General features: G+C 41.0%; 3 protein-coding genes across 3 annotated transcripts in view; 2 read left to right on the top strand and 1 right to left on the bottom strand.

Annotated features, from left to right (window-relative positions):
• Nucleotides 1-18,347, bottom strand: part of LOC307028375 (E3 ubiquitin-protein ligase TRIM21-like) — a 33,480-nt gene that overhangs the window by 13,897 nt on the left and 1,236 nt on the right. The gene's annotated exons all lie outside the window — the stretch shown is intronic.
• On the top strand, nucleotides 1,290-4,089 carry LOC307028333 (E3 ubiquitin-protein ligase TRIM39-like). The gene has a single exon (XM_079663268.1). The coding sequence runs from the start codon at nucleotides 1,630-1,632 to the stop codon at nucleotides 3,328-3,330; it is 1,701 nt and encodes a 566-aa protein (XP_079519394.1). The 5' UTR covers nucleotides 1,290-1,629; the 3' UTR covers nucleotides 3,331-4,089.
• LOC307028352 (E3 ubiquitin-protein ligase TRIM39-like) lies at nucleotides 12,894-16,244 on the top strand. Its single transcript, XM_079663301.1, has one exon. It carries the CDS (start codon nucleotides 13,173-13,175, stop codon nucleotides 14,865-14,867), a length of 1,695 nt encoding a protein of 564 aa, XP_079519427.1. The 5' UTR covers nucleotides 12,894-13,172; the 3' UTR covers nucleotides 14,868-16,244.

Raw genomic sequence — 18,347 nt, 5'->3', positions numbered from 1 at the left:
GAAAGAGATGAGTTTTCAGTCTGCGCCGGAAGATGTGTAAGCTTTCTGCTGTCCTGATTTCAATGGGGAGCTCATTCCACCATTTTGGAGCCAGGATAGTAAACCCACGTGTTTTTGCTGATGGGAACTTGGGTCCCCCTCGCAGTGCGGGTGCAGTGAGCTGTTTGGCCGATTCAGAGCGGAGTGCACGTGCTGGGGTGTACGGTTTAACCATGTCCTGGATGTAGGAAGGGCCAGATCCATTCGCAGCATGGTACGCAAGTACCAGTGTCTTGAAATGGATTCTAGCAGTTACCGGAAGCCAGTGAAGGGAGCGGAGGAGCGGAGTGGTGTGGGAAAATGTTGGAAGGTTGAAGACCAGACGAGCCGCTGCATTCTGGATGAGCTGCAGAGGTCGGATGGCACATGCAGGCAGACCAGGCAGGAGGGAGTTGCAGTAGTCTAGGCGTGAGATGACGAGAGCCTGGACCAGAACCTGCGTTGTTTTCTGGGTCCGACGTATCCTCCTGATGTTGTAAAGAGTGTCTCTGCAGCAGCGGGTTGTAGCAGCGATGTTTGCAGTGAAGGACAGTTTGTTATCTAGGGTCACACCCAGATTCCTTGCAATTCCATTTCCCAGGGAAACACTCACATGAAACACCGGCTGTTGTTATGCCTGCTGTGACGTTAAGTTACCGCTTGTAATTATGCCTTTGCAAGCTTAAAGGCTGTATTTATCATCTGAATTTGGCGGAACAAGTTTAATATTCTAAAAACCAAGACTTTGTTTATTTGAAATCAGATGAAAAAAACTGTCACGGACCCTGCCGTGTTATCTATGATTACTACACTTTTCATTCATAATTTCAGCGGGAGGGAGGGGGAGCGGCGCTGAGGAACAGCAGAGTGTGGGTTGACAGGTGTCTGTGTTGACATTCCCCTTATTGTGGAATAAGGGAAATGCAGAGACAGGCTACAAGTGTCTTAGGTTCAAGTTAGACAACTAATGTCTGGGTTAGTGTTCATGACTTCATGTTTATGTCATCTTAATGTTTAATCTCAATGCACACACATTTTCCGTGCTTTCCAATAGTTTAAAAATAGTCTTATTCCACTGTTAAATAACCTGTTCAATACAAACATGCCACTTGCACAAATTAAATAACATTTCTGTGAACTGATATTTGTTTAGTGAGCTTATTAGAGGATGTTCCCTGAAAGATTGTAAAATGTCAATGAAGACTTAGCATATTTATTAATAATTACATACAATACATGGAATTTGTGTGTGTGTGTGTGTGTGTGTGTGTGTGTGTGTGTGTGTGTGTGTGTGTGTCAGCCAAGTGAATCTGCAGCCCCCTGGTGTCCAGTACATAAATGATGTGGCCCCCACCACCATCAAAGTTGCCCATCCCTGCCCTACAGGGTGTACTTTGAGGTTTTTTGACTCTGCAGACCGTTCACATGCATAAAAACCTTAATAACACACAAGGGGACGGGTAATAACCGGAAAAGCATGACATGGGCCCTTTAACATACCAGCTGCTACACTCAAAAAATTGTGTGTGTGGGGGGGGGGCTTAGAGAGAGAGAGAGACTCAGACTCAGACTTCTTTCTTTAAAACAATATATGATTTGAATTGATGATTGATGTTTCAAATGTTTTCTCTTTTCTTTCTCATTATGTGTGTAGATATGGCTGCTGCAAGCTACCTGCCATCTGAAGATCAGTTCCTCTGCTCCATCTGTCTGGATGTGTTCACTGATCCAGTCGCTATACCATGTGGACACAACTTCTGTAAAGACTGTATCACTGAACACTGGGATAGAAATGACAGGTGCCAGTGTCCCATGTGTAAAGAGGCTTTTAATACAAGACCAAATTTGAGGGTCAACACTTTCATCTCTGAGATGGTCGCTCAGTTCAGACAGTCGGCTCAACAGAAAGCCAGCAGCAGCTCAGAGCAACAAGTCTTCAAACCAGGAGAAGTTCCCTGTGACGTCTGCACTGAAACCAAACTGAAGGCCCTGAAGTCCTGCCTGGTGTGTCTGACCTCCTACTGTGAGACTCACCTGGAGCCTCATCTGACAATGTCAGGTCTGAAAAGACATCAGCTGATCGACCCTGTGGAGAACCTGGAAGACAGGATGTGTCTGAAGCACAATAAACCTCTGGAGCTGTTCTGTAAGACCGACCAGACATGTGTCTGTTTGCTTTGCACTGTTTTAGACCACAAGATGCATGATGTGGTTCCTCTGAAAGAAGGATATGAAGGGGAGAAGGCAGCGCTGGGAAATAAAGAGGCTAGAAGTGAGGAAATGATCCGGAAGAGACGACTGAAGATTGAGGAGCTCAAACACTCAGTGGACCTCAGTAAGAAAGTAGCAGACAGAGAGAAAGCAGAAGGAGTTCAGGTCTTCACTGCTCTGAAGAAGTCTGTTGAGAGAAACCTGAATGAGTTCATCCAAACAATAGAAGGGAAGCAGAACATGATAATGAAACAGGCTGAAGACTTCATCAAAGAGCTGGAACAGGAAATCTCTCAGCTGAAGAAGAGAGTTGCAAAAGTTGAGCATCTCTCACGGTCTGAAGACCACCTCCACGTTCTCCAGGGTGTCCATTCCCTAAACATCCAACACCCATCACCCACCAAGGACTGGAGAAAGGTCAGCATCCCTCCATCATCATATGAAGGGACTGTGAAGGGAGCTGTGGTGAGAGCTGTGGTTCAGCTGGAGGAGACACTCAGTAAAGAGATGAAGAAGCTGATTGAAGCTGAGCTGAAGAGGGTCCAGAGGTACGCAGTGGATGTGACTCTTGATCCTGATACTGCACATCCCACTTTCATCCTGTCTGATGATGGGAAACAAGTGAGGTATGGTGATGTAAAGATAAGGCTCCCAAACAACCCAGAGAGATTCTCTGATGATATCTGTGTTTTAGGAAAGCAGAGTTTCTCTTCAGGCAGATTTTACTTTGAGGTTCAAGTTAAAAGAAAGACTGAATGGGATTTAGGAGTGGCCAGAGAGTCGATCAACAGGAAGGGAGATATCACACTGAGCTCTCAGTTCGGTTACTGGACTATATGTCTGAGAAATGGAAATGAGTACAAAGCTCTTGCTGATCCTTCAGTCCGTCTCTCTCTGAAGTCAAGGCCAAAGAAGGTGGGGGTGTTTGTGGATTATGAGAAGGGTCTGGTCTCCTTTTATGACGTAGATGCTGCAGCTCTGATCTACTCCTTCACTGGCTGCTCCTTCACTGAGAAACTCTACCCATTTTTTAGTCCTGGTCTTAAATGTGGCCGTGAAAACACTGCACCTCTGATCATCTCTCCTGTCAGAGTCACCTAATCACTTATCTTATTTCATCTGTTGATTTGTTTTCATTCAAGGGAACGAACATCGATTTTTAGAGTCAAAACTGTATAGTTTCCATCTTATTTTCCAAAAGATACATTTACTGTGGTGACTGATTAACATATGGTTTAGATTCTGTATACAACACATAAGTGGATTCATTAATCTACTCAACAATCCAATAATTATCTCTTCAACAATTAATCGTAACACATATGGAGAATATCTATATGATCGATGGATAAAGCTATAGATTTATTGTAACTTTAAAAAAAAAAAAAGGTTGTTTCTAATGACATCAAATTTGTCAAGCTATAGTTAGAATTGATAATAACATTAAATGTTTTATAATAAATTGTTATAAAGCTTCATTTAATAGAAAGGCCTATTAATACCTCTACTGTGTACTTAATACAATATGTGTAATAGTTATAGTGCTAGAAAAACTAAAATGAAGCTAAATAATATGATACATCCTCATTTGTGTTCAAATGTGTTTGGTTAATAACTGTTAACTTGTATATTTAAATTCCAGGTTTTATAATTGATTACTGGTAAAATGGCTTATGAATCAAAGACATCTGTAAATATGTGATTGTGAGTTAAGAAAACAGTCAAATAAACTAGATGCTTGGTCTGAGAAAGCAGAGACTCGAGCACTAAACACTGAACAGGAAGGCCTGGTTTACACATCATTTGTATTTCATGACACATTTCCTGTTGCTAAATCATAATTAAAAAAATATAAGTTGATGTATTTTTGTGTAAAAGTTTGTAGGAAGAAATGTTTGTTTCCACTATCAGTGATTGGATATTGTACGGCTATCGAGCAGAACACAGTGGGGCTGATATCAGTGAGATAGCATTCACTTTGATGAGTACAAATAAGTAACTAACTACAGAGTTTAGCATTATACGAGTATGTATGGCAACAACTCATATAAGGAAACATTTTAATTTACTGAATGATACTCTTTAAGGATATAACAATTAGACCTACCATTTACTTCCTGTAGTTTTGCCATATTTTTATCAAACTAGTTTCCTCCTTTGTGATACAAAACGCTGAATCATTTGTTTGCATTGTGTCAACACTCATGTGTGTTTGTTGTGTGTGTGGTAGAAACAACTGGGTGAAATGTGATGAGGGTCACATGACTAACGTGATTGGCAAAAAGCCAGAATACACCTCTTCCCAGGTTCTCAATTTTAACTCATCATGCATACACAAAACCCTCCTTTTCCAGGGTGTCCGCGGGGTCTTAAAAAGTATTAAAAGTTGATCAATCAATTTAGCGAAAATTAAGGCTATTAAAAAGTATTAAACGGCATTTTCCAAGGTATTAAGAAGGTTCACAGCAACGACAACATGAAACACCCTTTCATTTACTGAAACGACATGTCGGGAAACCCCACAAGGCGGCTCCATGCATAGCGCGCCGTAAAATGCTGCTTATTATTTTAAGTTTCGTTGCCTTGCTCCGCTCTGTGTGTGTGAAGGGGGGGGGGGGGGAATAAACGGCTACGGTAACGGGTCCCAAGGTGGGTAGACCGGTATACGCAACGCTCTGCGGGTCCAACGGCTCCGTGTGTGCCCTATATGATCATTTTCTGATAACGATGAAAGAGCCCGCCTCCCTCTCCCCACGTCTCCTGCTGCTGCTGGGCTGTCAGAAGAGGGGGAGAAAAAGAGAGGTAGTCACCGTTTATTAAATATTATTATATTATTATACAGAGAACAGAGTCGTTATCAATTTGTTTTAAAGCTCAATAAATAACAAAGAAGACCTCTGACCGGCACTTTCCTAATTTTGTACGGAAGATTTAAACTTTAACGGACATGTTGACCGGCGGAACATTTTTTTTACGGAAACTGCCGCACGGTCCCCTCGTTCCTTGGAAGAGGCGGAGAGGTGGGTGTTTTTCATCTGCTGGTGGACTACCTGAGAGATACAGCAGGAGAACACGCCGTCCACCGCGGAGAATAAACAAAATGGCAACCATGGCAACCATGCTCCGGTGTCTTCTTCGCTGCTTTTGGTGTATTTCGGGCGGCAGCAGCGCCACTTACAGGCCTGACATATGTACTACATTGTTTCCAGCATTTCCAGCGGTCTAGTGTGAACGGACACGTTAATGAATCGAATGCGTGTGAACGGAAGCCTTTTTTGCGTTTGCGTATGCGTTTTACCGTGTGGGGCCGGGGTCTAAGCCAAACTATATCCGGTCACAGAGATCTGCTATTTTAAAGTAAAGTCAACACATATAGACCCTAAATATAGTCTATATTAAGAACGAGAAAAGTCTTAACATATATATCCTTTTTTGTAAACATATGACAAATGTGTGAGGGTGATGACGTCAGAGCATCGTCTTATGTGCCAGGGCTTAGCCCCGGACACCCCCAGCCCAATTTAACCCCTGGGTATTTGTGAGGGAGCTCCTATATGGCATTACCCCGCTGAAGCTCACCAAAGTTTAACATATTTCATAGTTCAAGTTTTGTCAATTGTTTTGTTTATTGGTCAAATACTGGTTTCTAATGTTTTCTGAGGAGTTTTACTGGAATGAAAGAGCACAGAGTCTACAGAAGCAAAAAAGCAGCATACTGCATTAAACCTGACCTTCACAGAGAGGTTGAAGTTCATGTAGAAAGGAGGCTTCAGTAGTCTGTCTGCACTCTGTTTAGTTTTGCTATCTTACAATCAATATAGTAAATGTGAGGTCAAGTGTGTTGCCAATGTAACCAGTTAGAACTCAAAGTTGCGATGAGGTCTTAAAATGTATGGAAAGGGTCTTAAAAAAGGTCTTAAAAGGTATTAAATTTGACTTCAGGATTCCTGCATATACCCTGTTTTATTATACTTTGAAAAAATGCCTTTTCAAATGATTTCCCTCCCAGCACATTTTTATAATCACTGAACTCAACAAGAACTCAATGTGAAACGGGTTAAATATTTTGTCTTTCATCCAAGATAACAATCTTCACAAGCACAATTTAAAATAAAAAATCAATATACTAATTTCAAGGTCACTGGTCTTTGTTGTTTGTCTGAGTAATGTGTTCAGTGTTATTTCAGATGACAGGAAACAAGTCTTAAAAACACAATAGGAAAACTTGATATGTTTCCGTATGTCAAGGATCAAAACCAATCTATAAATCAGGCAAGATTTTAAAAAACATGGCAAAATAGCCTTTTATTTTATTTTATATTTCAGTGGTTAAAAACTGAGTATATGTTAAGGTAAGCAGGATTATATTGTATCTAATTTTAGAATCTAAACAACAATAACTGCTGTTTCATTTGTTGCTCAAAGTTATGCATGAAACATCTCACATTTTCACAAGGCCTTTCAAGTCAGATTTAAAAATAGTCAATTGTTGACTGTTCTGCTGTGTAGGTGGGCGTGTCAGACCTGACCTTTACCTCACCTACCTCTATTAAGCTTACCATTGATAAAAAGGTGCTAAATTGGCTGTGAATGGAAAGGATGTATGTTTCCTTCTTTGTTGTTTCAGGCATGTGAAACTAGATAGAACATTCTGAACTTTTGACCTGCACACACACATTCTAGACCATATTTCTTTAATTTCTCATGTTCCAAATATGTTAAATGAGTCTCTTGAAGGAATATAATTTGCACATTTTCTTTTTTCAACTTTGTCATAACCTTTTCTCTCTTCTTTGGTATGTTAAGACCATTCACATTTAGCGACAGTATCTTCGTGTTAACCATTTATGTGTATTGGTAGGTTATTCTTTTGGTATGCTCCCTCGAAGCTCTGAGCTAAACAGTCGTTAAAAAAACACACATAGGCGTGTGGCGCAGTGGATAGAGCCTTGGTGTTGGGATCAGGGGGTCACAGGTTCAAACCCCACTGCAGTCAGCATGTCGTTGTGTCCCTGGGCAAGACACTTCACCCCAAATTGCTCCTGTGGGGATTCAGTTTGTATTCAGCTTCAGTATTCAGTATGTAAGTTGCTACGGATAAAAGCGTCCAACAAGTAGCAAGTAATAATGTAATAATAAACATAAAACAAAAATGGGTTCTAACATCCCCAATTCGTTGGTGGGTGCAGGGGAAATCCTCCCGTAAGAGGGCCCCTCTCTAGACTTGAGACTATACCCAACTCATGGGGTTACGTGCTGTCTAGGCATGTCCAACATTAACACTGGCCTACCTCTCTCCGTTGGTATCCAATAAAAAAAAGCCTTTATATTTCTTCAATCCTCAATGAAAGTTATTCAAGCAAAACAGTCCTACGCTTTCCATTTTTGCAACATTTCTCTCGTCGTGTCTTCCTTCCTTTCCCTTGACTCGTTGCCAGACCGGTTTGCGCACTCCTCTCCTCCACAGGGGCGGCGGCTCCGCCTGGTACCTCCATCTCGGGTCCCCTCTCCCTCATGTCCCTCATGACTCCGGCTTCCCAATAAATGCATATTTTAGCGAGTGGTGTCTGGAAACGTATTCCTTTGTCCTTCAATACTTTCTTGATGCCCAAATATGACTTTCTTTTATGGACCACTGCGGTTGCATAGTCGTGGTCAAAGAATATGCGTTTGCCCCCTACACTCATTTTCTTCTGCCATGCTTTCTTAAGAATGACTTCTTTCGTGTCGAATTGCAAGAAATTGACCACTATTGACCTGGGGGTAGCGGTCGGAGGCGGCTTTTGAGCGAGGGCTCTGTGCGCTCTTTGAATGTTGAGATTAATAACGTTACCCTCCTGTAGCTCCAGCTCAGTGCTCAGGAGTTGCTCCACGTATTTGGTAACCGACTCCCCCTCTGGCACCCCGAATATTCGGATATTATTCCTCCTTGATCTTCCTTCAAGGTCGACCATTTTTTCCTGCATCTGGTGCGTCTGATTCGACATTTCAATCATTGTTTCTTTCGCCTCCGACCGGCTCGCAGTGTCTCGGAATGGCCCGTCTCCGTAATTTTAGCTTCTTCGTCCTCATCTCCGTTGTTTTCTTGCTTCGAGTTTTCTGTCACTCCTGGTTGATCTTTCGCTGTTTCTTGTTTTCTGTTATTTCTTCGGCTACTTCGTCTGATCCCTCTCCTCATTTCCTGGTTTTAGGTATCGAGTTGAGCATTTATGAGGGTTTATTTTGTCCAACTTGCGAGAGGTAGAAGATAGTGTTGCTACTCACGTCGCCATCTTCCGGAAGTCCTATTTAGTGTCATTTTAATTCATTAATTTAGAGTATATTTTTATGTTTTCGTTTGAACGTGGAAACGGGGGATTTGGTTATTATTGGTAGATATGTGGAGAAATAGAATATATATTTTTTTTACCAAGGCAAGAGAAGATGTAAGAACATTATTCCTTTTTCTTTTAATTGATGAAACCTAAGAAAATAAACTGCACAGCTAAAATTCTTGCCTGGACAAAGGACCTTATCCCAGCAACGTGTGATACCTGGTGCAACAGCAGCAGTTTCACTTTGATTTGTAAGAGTTGTGCTACCTGGCTGATGCTGGTTGAGATGCCAAGTATCTGCTTGAACTAGCATCAGAGCAGCACACTGAGTTTAATGGAAGTTTCCTTCTGCACTTTTTTTCTTGCGACAAAAGGGCATGTTTGGTTTTCTCTTTGAGGGAAATAGTTTTGTTGAAGCTGTTGTTGGCCTGTGGAAAAATGTACTCATAAGAAATGACTCCGGAAAATCTGCAGATAGAGCCATAAGAAATGAATGCAACTGATTATTTAATGTTTAATGTTTTTTTTATAGGCAATAATTTAAGCTTTGTTAGTTCCAGGTTTAATATGTGCAATAAGTTCAATTCAATAAGTTTTGCAATAAAAATGTATCCAGTCCGGCCCTCGACTAGTACAGATTTTTTCTTGGCCCACTGTGTATTTGAGTTGGACATATTGATATTGATATAGACTAGATAAATCATAATATAATATAAAATAAAAGACTAATACAGGAAGTAAAGCTTTTAAAATAAAACCTAAAAATAGTGCTTACTAATTCTACTAAAATATTATTATTATTATTATTAGAATAATAATTAAACAATATTTGTATTAAAATAAAATAATAATAGAAATAATGTTTTAAGAATCACTTTTATCATACTAATACTAATAACACTACTACTAACAATAATAATAATAATTAATGTTGGTACATAATCTGAATTATGGATTGCATTTTAATGGAATTCTTGAATTTATGGGTTTATGGGAAAAACTAAATATCAGTGATATACCTGTAACAACAACAACAACAACAACAACAACAACAACAACAACAACAACACCACCAATATGGTAGATAATATACAGAGATGTTTGCACAGAGATTTCCTCAGGTAAAATGTTTTATATATTTGAGAAACTAAGAAATATTTGTATATATTTTGCAACTTGATCATTTTCCTCTTACTATGAAGCACACTGTAAATGATTGACAGGAGATAAGAGGAAGCGTTACAACACGATAAGGACTGTTTGTGCTCACCTTTGCCATGCCCGCCCTCTCTGTGGCTACCTGCTGCTTTCTCCTTCCTGCAACAGAGACACAAAAAAGTCAAAATTAAAAACCAAGAAATGGATTTAACAGCCACCTGTAAAACAGCAAGATTTTTATTTGTTCATGGCTTTAACTGTTTCTTTTAATATTTAAAGTAACCTTGATTTAAGAGGTTCAATCACTGGGAGATATCATTCTGTATTGTCTCTTTTTATACAGTGCATTGAGGACATTTAACATGTTGTTATGATTCAGCATTAGGCAACAACCTCATCAATCGAGACCCAATATCTCACGAGGAAAAAGTGAGAACAGGATAATATGATTGCTTTAATTCAGGCAACAAAATGCCATTATAATCCATGAGGGATGCCGCCTGAGAGAAAACACTCTTCTTCCTTGTTATCATGACCACTAATGTTACATATGCAATGTCTAAAAGGCCTTTAGTTCATTTGATTGTATATAGATTTCTGTTTCATAGTGGATACATATTGTACTTGTTGTACATTTGATGAAGGTACGTTGTCTACATTACTAATCATAATAATAAAACATGTCCCAGAAGCTGTAGAGTTTGGGTTTAGAGATGGAAAGGAGACCGACTGAGGTCGATCTGAGGGACCGTTGGGGTTGGTAGGGGGTGAGGAGGTCAGTGAGGTAGGGGGGGGGCTTTGTAAGTAAGGAGCAGTATTTTGTAGTTGATGCGGTGGGAGACGGGAAACCAGTATAGTTCAAGTTCAAGTTCTACAATGGAAATAAGTCTTTAACTATGTAGATTATGTCATCCATGACATTTTACTGACATGTGTTTCAAATGAATGTAACTGAAAACGTTCATCATAATAAAGATTAGAAACAGCTTTGACACACCTCACTCCTCACACGTGTAAAGCACCAGCGTTGCTCCCTAACTATCAGAGAAAACCTGGTATTTCTCAAAACCCATGCAGATCAGAGGGAGGGAACAAACCAGCAGACAGTGAGAGGAGGAGCTACACTGGAAAGAGGAGAGCTTACACGTCACACACAAGAAACAAAAGTTAAGTTAGTTAGAGAGGCAGCCACACTGCAGTCGAGACTAGTCTCCGTTTCTGTCTAAAGAAAATACAAACTGAGTTCATCAGATCTTTCTCAACAACACAGCAGAGTCTCTGTCAAACACTGGTGAGTACATCTGATTATATTTACCCTTAAACAAGAAGGATTAACACAAAACAGCCATTCTCAGGAGAAAGCTCCACCCTTTACGTCCAACTTGTTTTTCTCTAACAACATAACCATACACTTTAAACAGTCTCTTTGTATCAGCTCTTAGCAGTGGCGGCTGGCGGAAAATATTTTTGGTGGGGCTATGGAAATGGTGACCAAACCATACTAGGGCGGTCCGGGGGATCGTCCCCCGGAAATATCTTTTGAGAAATGACCCCTTAAATTATGACTTCTGGTTTTGTTAGAGGGGGGGCTTAAAAATACGAGATAATCCATAATCTTCAGTGTGGTTAGCTATGAATCTTCCAAAACTGTGCAACAGTAGGCCCACACAAACAGAACACTGGTGCTTTTGGGAACACTCAAATTATTATTGTGTGTCTGTCTGTCTGTCTGTCTGTCTGTCTGTCTGTCTGTCTGTCTGTCTGTCTGTCTGTCTGTCTGTCTGTCTGTCTGTCTGTCTGTCTGTCTGTCTGTCTGTCTGTGTGTGTGTGTGTGTGTGTCATACTTGCCAACCCTCCCGATTTTTTGCGGGAAACTCCCGCATTTCTCCCGATTTCTGACAAAATCAGATTTACTCACGTCTGTTTCCACTCTGACTTTAGCTACACCATTGTTTGGTTTCCATGGTAGCGCGTCTCTTTAGCAGCGCGCGCAACTCAAAGTCTGAGAGGATGAGGAAGATGAAAACTGAACAAGAATCAACAACTCGACCCTCTGCTCACTCCTTTCATGTAAAATACAGGTCCAGCCCACACATATGCTCCATGGTGCTACAGGCATTGCCCTTACAACTACAATAAGCATGTAAATGTTAATCTACAGCTCCGGCGATCCACTAGCACCGGAGTCTCCACCTGCAGACGCAGCCATCCTCGACAACTACTGTAGCGTCACCTTGGATACGAGTCTAAACAACTCACAGACACACAGGCCAGGGCGCTGACAGGGCGCCCTTTGAGCATCAGATCTGACGACGCTGATTGGCTGAAATAATGTTTCGGCGGCATAGTTTACAGATAGCAACAGTCAGCTTGTTGACTGCAGCTGCTCTGGCTGAGGGCTCTTTTCTTACCGCCCGGACGAGAGAGGGTAATTGTTACGGTATCTGAGAGGACCCAAACGCAGGACACGGCAGAGTGTTCAAAAAGGGTTTATTAGTGAACAAAAGGTGCGGGAAGGATAATCCGGCAGGAGTGGCGAGGAAGTGGAGGCTGGTGACGACAACACGGCGGTCAGAGAATGATCCTGGAGCACAGGAAGAAAACACGTTAGCGTCAGAACATCCAGAAATAAGGTAGCTGATAATGCTGAGTAGCCTGGAGGTTTACCACTGTGGTTTAACAACGATCTGGCGCCGACAGGTTGTGGAGCCTCTGCTGATATGCCGTTGTAGATGGCTGATGAGAATCAGGTGTGAGGGTGAACAGCTGATTGCAGCAGGTGAGCCGGGAGCCAGAGTGACAGCCACCACGCCCACACAACAGGCAAAGGGAAAACATCCCCAAGGAGGCGGCTGGAAATGGACAGCCACCACAGTAATGATACACGCCAGGCAGGAAACATGTGACGTATCAGTAACTTTAGACATCGTAAAACAATTTTAAACGAGATTTTATTGTAAATTATACATTTTACTGATGATAAAAAAATAAAAATGTTTTTTCTTTTTTTACAAATATATTTTTAATGACAATCAAACATGTTGGAAGAGGGGGGGCGGCGCCCCTAGCGCCCCTATGGGCCGGCCGCCACTGGCTCTTAGTGCTTTAGTAACTTGTAACTGAATCTATGTTGTGAGGAATTTGTTTTCACTTCTGCTTTCTTGCTATTATTATGGTTTGCTGATCAATTCCTACATAATGCTTTTACCCATTTCTTCTAGCTGTTTCCGAATAATATCTTTCCATTAGAGAAACAGTTGGAGGCTTTTAATGTGAAGCAGCTAGTGGAAATTCATTGTTATGGTCACACAGTAAGAAGAGCAGTGTCATTTTTCAATAGAAATGATTTGTAGAGTTGCATGCTTGACCCTGTCAGAGTTAAATGGTCACGGTTGCCCATGGCTTGTTACAAGTTATCACACTTCTTTCTTTAAAACAATATATGATTTGAATTGATGATTGATGTTTTAAATGTTTTTTCTTTTCATTCTCATTATGTGTGTAGATATGGCTGCTGCAAGCTACCTGCCATCTGAAGATCAGTTTCTCTGCTCCATCTGTCTGGATTTGTTCACTGATCCAGTCACTATACCATGTGGACACAACTTCTGTAAAACCTGCATCACTGAACACTGGGATACAAGTGACAGGTGCCAGTGTCCCATGTGTAAAGAGGCTTTTAATACAAGACCAGATTTGAGGGTCAACACTTTCATCTCTGAGATGGTCGCTCAGTTCAGACAGTCGGCTCAACAGAAAGCCAGCAGCAGCAGCTCAGAGCAACAAGTCTTCAAACCAGCAGAGGTTCCCTGTGACGTCTGCACTGAAACCAAACTGAAGGCCCTGAAGTCCTGCCTGGTGTGTCTGACCTCCTACTGCGAGACTCACCTGGAGCCTCATCTGACAACGTCAGGTCTAAAAAGACATCAGCTGATCGAACCTGTGGAGAACCTGGAAGACAGGATGTGTCCGAAGCACGATAAACCTCTGGAGCTGTTCTGTAAGACCGACCAGACATGTGTCTGTATGCTCTGCACTGTTTCAGACCACAAGATGCATGATGTGGTTCCTCTGAAAGAAGGATATGAAGGTAAAAAGGCAGCGCTGGGAAAGAAAGAGGCTAGAATTCAGGAAATGATCCAGAAGAGACAACTGAAGATTGAGGAGCTCAAACACTCAGTGGACCTCAGTAAGGAAGAAGCAGACATAGAGGTAGCAGAAGGTGTTCAGGTCTTTACTGCTCTGAAGAAGTCTGTTGAGAGAAACCTGAATGAATTCATCCAAACAATAGAAGGGAAGCAGAACATGAGAATGAAACAGGCTGAAGACTTCATCAAACAGCTGGAACAGGAAATCTCTCAGCTGAAGAAGAGAAGTGCAAAAGTTGAGCACCTCTCACGGTCTGAAGACCCCCTCCAGCTTCTCCAGGGTGTCCAGTCCCTAAACATCCAACACCCATCACCCACCAAGGACTGGACAAAGGTCAGCATCCCTCCATCATCATATGAAGGGACTGTGAATGGAGCTGTGGTGAGAGCTGTGGTTCAGCTGGAGGAGACACTCAGTAAAGAGATGAAGAAGCTGCTTGAAGCTGAGCTGAAGAGGGTCCAGAGGTACGCAGTGGATGTGACTCTTGATCCTGATACTGCACATCCTGATCTCATCCTGTCTGTTGATGGAAAACAAGTCCGGGATAGTGATGTGAGAAAGAATCTCCCAAACAACCCGGAGAGATTTTCTTACTATATTAATGTTTTAGGAAAGCAGAGTTTCTCTTCAGGCAAATTCTACTTTGAGGTTCAAGTTAAAGGAAAGACAGACTGGGATTTAGGAGTGGCCAGAGAGTCGATCAACAGGAAGGGAGAGATCACACTGGGCCCAGAAGATGGTTACTGGACTATATGTCTGAGAAAGGGATTCGAGTACAAAGCTAATGATGAACCTCCAGTCCTTCTCTCTCTGAAGTCTCGGCCTCAGAGGGTGGGGGTGTTTGTGGATTATGAGGAGGGTCTGGTCTCCTTTTATGACGTAGATGCTGCAGCTCTTATCTACTCCTTCACTGGCTGCTCCTTCACTGAGAAACTCTACCCACTCTTCTATCCTGGACTTAAATATGGCCGTAAAAACGCTGCACCTCTGATCATCTCTCCTGTCAGAGTCACCTAATCACTCATCTTATTTCATCTGTTGATTTGTTTTCATTCAAGGAAACGAACATCGATTTTTAGAGTCAAAACTGTATAGTTTCCATCTTATTTTCCAAAAGATACGTTTACTGTGGTGACTGATTAACATATGGTTTAGATTCTGTATAAAACACATAAGTGGATTCATTAATCTACTCAACAATCCAATAATTATCTCTTCAACAATTAATCGTAACACATATGGAGAATATCTATGAACGATGGATAAAGCTATAGATTTATTGTAACTTTAAAAAAAAAAAAAGGTTGTTTCTAATGACATCAAATTTTTTAAGCTATAGTTAGAATTGATAATAACATTACATGTTTTATAATAAATTGTTATAAAGCTTCATTTAATAGAAAGGCTTATTGCGTGCCTCTACTCTGTACTTAATACAATATGTGTAATAGTTATAGTGCTAGAAAAACTAAAATGAAGCTAAATAATATGATAAATCCTCATTTGTGTTAAAATGTGTTTGGTTAATAACTGTTAACTTGTATATTTACATTCCAGGTTTTATAATTGATTACTGGTAAAATGGCTTATGAATCAAAGACATCTGTAATGTGATTGTGAGTTAAGAAAACAGTCAAATAAACTAGATGTTTGGTCTGAGAAAGCAGAGACTCGAGCACTAAACACTGAACAGGAAGGCCTGGTTTACACATCATTTGTATTTCATGACACATTTCCTGTGGCTAATTCATAATTAAAAAAATATAAGTTGATGTATTTTTGTGTAAAAGTTTGTAGGAAGAAATGTTTGTTTCCACTATCAGTGATTGGATATTGTACGGCTGTCGAGCAGAAAACAGTGGGGCTGATATCAGTGAGATAGCATTCACTTTGATGAGTACAAATAAGTAACTAACTACAGAGTTTAGCATTATACGAGTATGTATGGCAACAACTCATATAAGGAAACATTTTAATTTATTGAATGATACTCTTTAAGGATATAACAATTAGACCTACCATTTACTTCCTGTAGTTTTGCCATATTTTTATAAAACTAGTTTCCTCCTTTGTGATACAAAACGTTGAATCATTTGTTTGCATTGTGTCAACACTCATGTGTGTTTGTTGTGTGTGTGGTAGAAACAACTGGGTGAAATGTGATGAGGGTCACATGACTAACGGGGATTGGCAAAAAGCCAGAATACACCTCTTCCCAGGTTCTCAGTTTTAACACATCATGCATACACAAAACCCTCCTTTTCTTCTACTTTGAAAAAATGCCTTTTCAAATGATTTCCCTCCCAGCACATTTTTATAATCACTGAACTCAACAAGAACTCAATGTGAAACGGGTTCAATATTTTGTCTTTCATCCAAGATAACAATCTTCACAAGCACAATTTTAAATAAAAAATCAATATACTAATTTCAAGGTCACTGGTCTTTGTTGTTTGTCTGAGTAATGTGTTCAGTGTTATTTCAGATGACAGGAAACAAGTCTTAAAAACACAATAGGAAAACTTGATTTGTTTCCGTATGTCAAGGATCAAAACCAATCTATCAATCAGGCAAGATTTTAAAAAACATGGCAAAATAGCCTTTTATTTTATTTTATATTTCAGTGGTTAAAAACTGAGTATATGTTAATGTAAGCATGATTATATTGTATCTCATTTTAGAATCTAAACAACAATAACTGCTGTTTCATTTGTTGCTCAAAGTTATTCATGAAACATTTCACATTTTCACAAGGCCTTTCAAGTCAGATTTAAAAAGTAAATTGTTGACTGTTCTGCTGTGTAAGTGGGCGTGTCAGACCTGACCTTTACCTCACCTACCTCTATTAAGCTTACCATTGATAAAAAGATGCTAAATTGGCTGTGAATGGAAAGGATGTATGTTTCCTTCTTTGTTGTTTCAGGCATGTGAAACCAGGCATGTGAAACTAGATAGAACATTCTGAACTTTTGACCTATACACACAAACACACATTCTAGACCATATTTCTTTAATTTCTCATGTTCCAAATATGTTAAATGAGTCTCTTGGAGGAATATCATTTGCACATTTTCCTTTTTCAACTTTGTCATAACCTTTTCTCTCTTCTTTGGTATGTTAAGACCATTCACATTTAGCGACAGTATCTTAGTATTAACCATTTATGTGTATTGGTAGGTTATTCTTTTGGTATGCTCCCTCGAAGCTCTGGGCTAAACAGTCGTTAACAAAACACACATAAGCGTGTGGCGCAGTGGATAGAGCCTTGGTGTTGGGATCAGGGGGTCACAGGTTCAAACCCCACTGCAGTCAGCATGTCATTGTGTCCCTGGGCAAGACACTTCACCCCAAATTGCTCCTGTGGGGATTGTCCACAGCATTCAGTATGTAAGTTGCTTTGGATAAAAGCGTCCAACAAGTGGCATGTAATAATGTAATAATAAACATAAAACAAAAATGGGTTCCAACCCTGGGGTTCTAACATCCCCAATACCCCGTTGGTGGGTGCAGGGGAAATCCTCCCGTAAGAGGACCCCTCTCTAGACTTGAGACTATACCCAACTCATGGGGTTACGTGCTGTCTAGGCATGTCCAACATTAACACTGGCCTACCTCTCTCCGTTGGTGTCCAATACAAAAAAAAAAAGTCTGTATATTTCTTCAATCCTCAATGAAAGTTATTCAAGCAAAACAGTCCTACGCTTTCCATTTTTGCAACATTTCTCTCGTCGTGTCTTCCTTCCTTTCCCTTGACTCGTTGCCAGACCGGTTGCGCCCTCCTCTCCTCCACAGGTGCGGCGGCTCCGCCTGGTACCTCCATCTCGAGTCCCCTCTCCCTCATGTCCCTGGCGGCGTATATGGCGTCGTCTTAGGTCTTCACTCCGGCTTCCCAATAAATGCATATTTTAGCGAGTGGTGTCTGGAAACGTATTCCTTTGTCCTTCAATACTTTCTTGATGCCCAGATATGACTTTCTTCTCTGGACCACTGCGGTTGCATAGTCGTGGTCAAATAATATGCGTTTGCCACCTACACTCATTTTCTTCTGCCATGCTTTCTTAAGAATGACTTCTTTCGTGTCGAATTGCAAGAAATGGACCACTATTGACCTGGGGGTAGCGGTCGGAGGCGGCTTTTGAGCGAGGGCTCTGTGCGCTCTTTGAATGTTGAGATTAATAACGTTACCCTCCTGTAGCTCCAGCTCAGTGCTCAGGAGTTGCTCCACGTATTTGGTAACCGACTCCCCCTCTGTTTCCTCTGGCACCCCGAATATTCGGATATTATTCCTCCTTGATCTTCCTTCAAAGTCTACCATTTTTTCCTGCATCTGGTGCATCTGATTCGACATTTCAATCATTGTTTCTTTCGCCTCCGACCGGCTCGCAGTGTCTCGGAATGGCCCGTCTCCGTAATTTTAGCTTCTTCGTTCTCGTCTCCGTTGTTTTCTTGCTTCGAGTTTTCTATCACTCCTGGTTGATCTTTCGCTGTTTCTTGTTT

Source organism: Notothenia rossii (assembly GCF_949606895.1).
Source record: "Notothenia rossii genome assembly, chromosome: 1".
NCBI classification, from domain to species: Eukaryota; Metazoa; Chordata; class Actinopteri; order Perciformes; family Nototheniidae; genus Notothenia; species Notothenia rossii.
The sequence above is the reverse complement of the archived record's forward strand: the minus strand, read 5'-3'. Positions and strand labels throughout refer to the sequence as shown.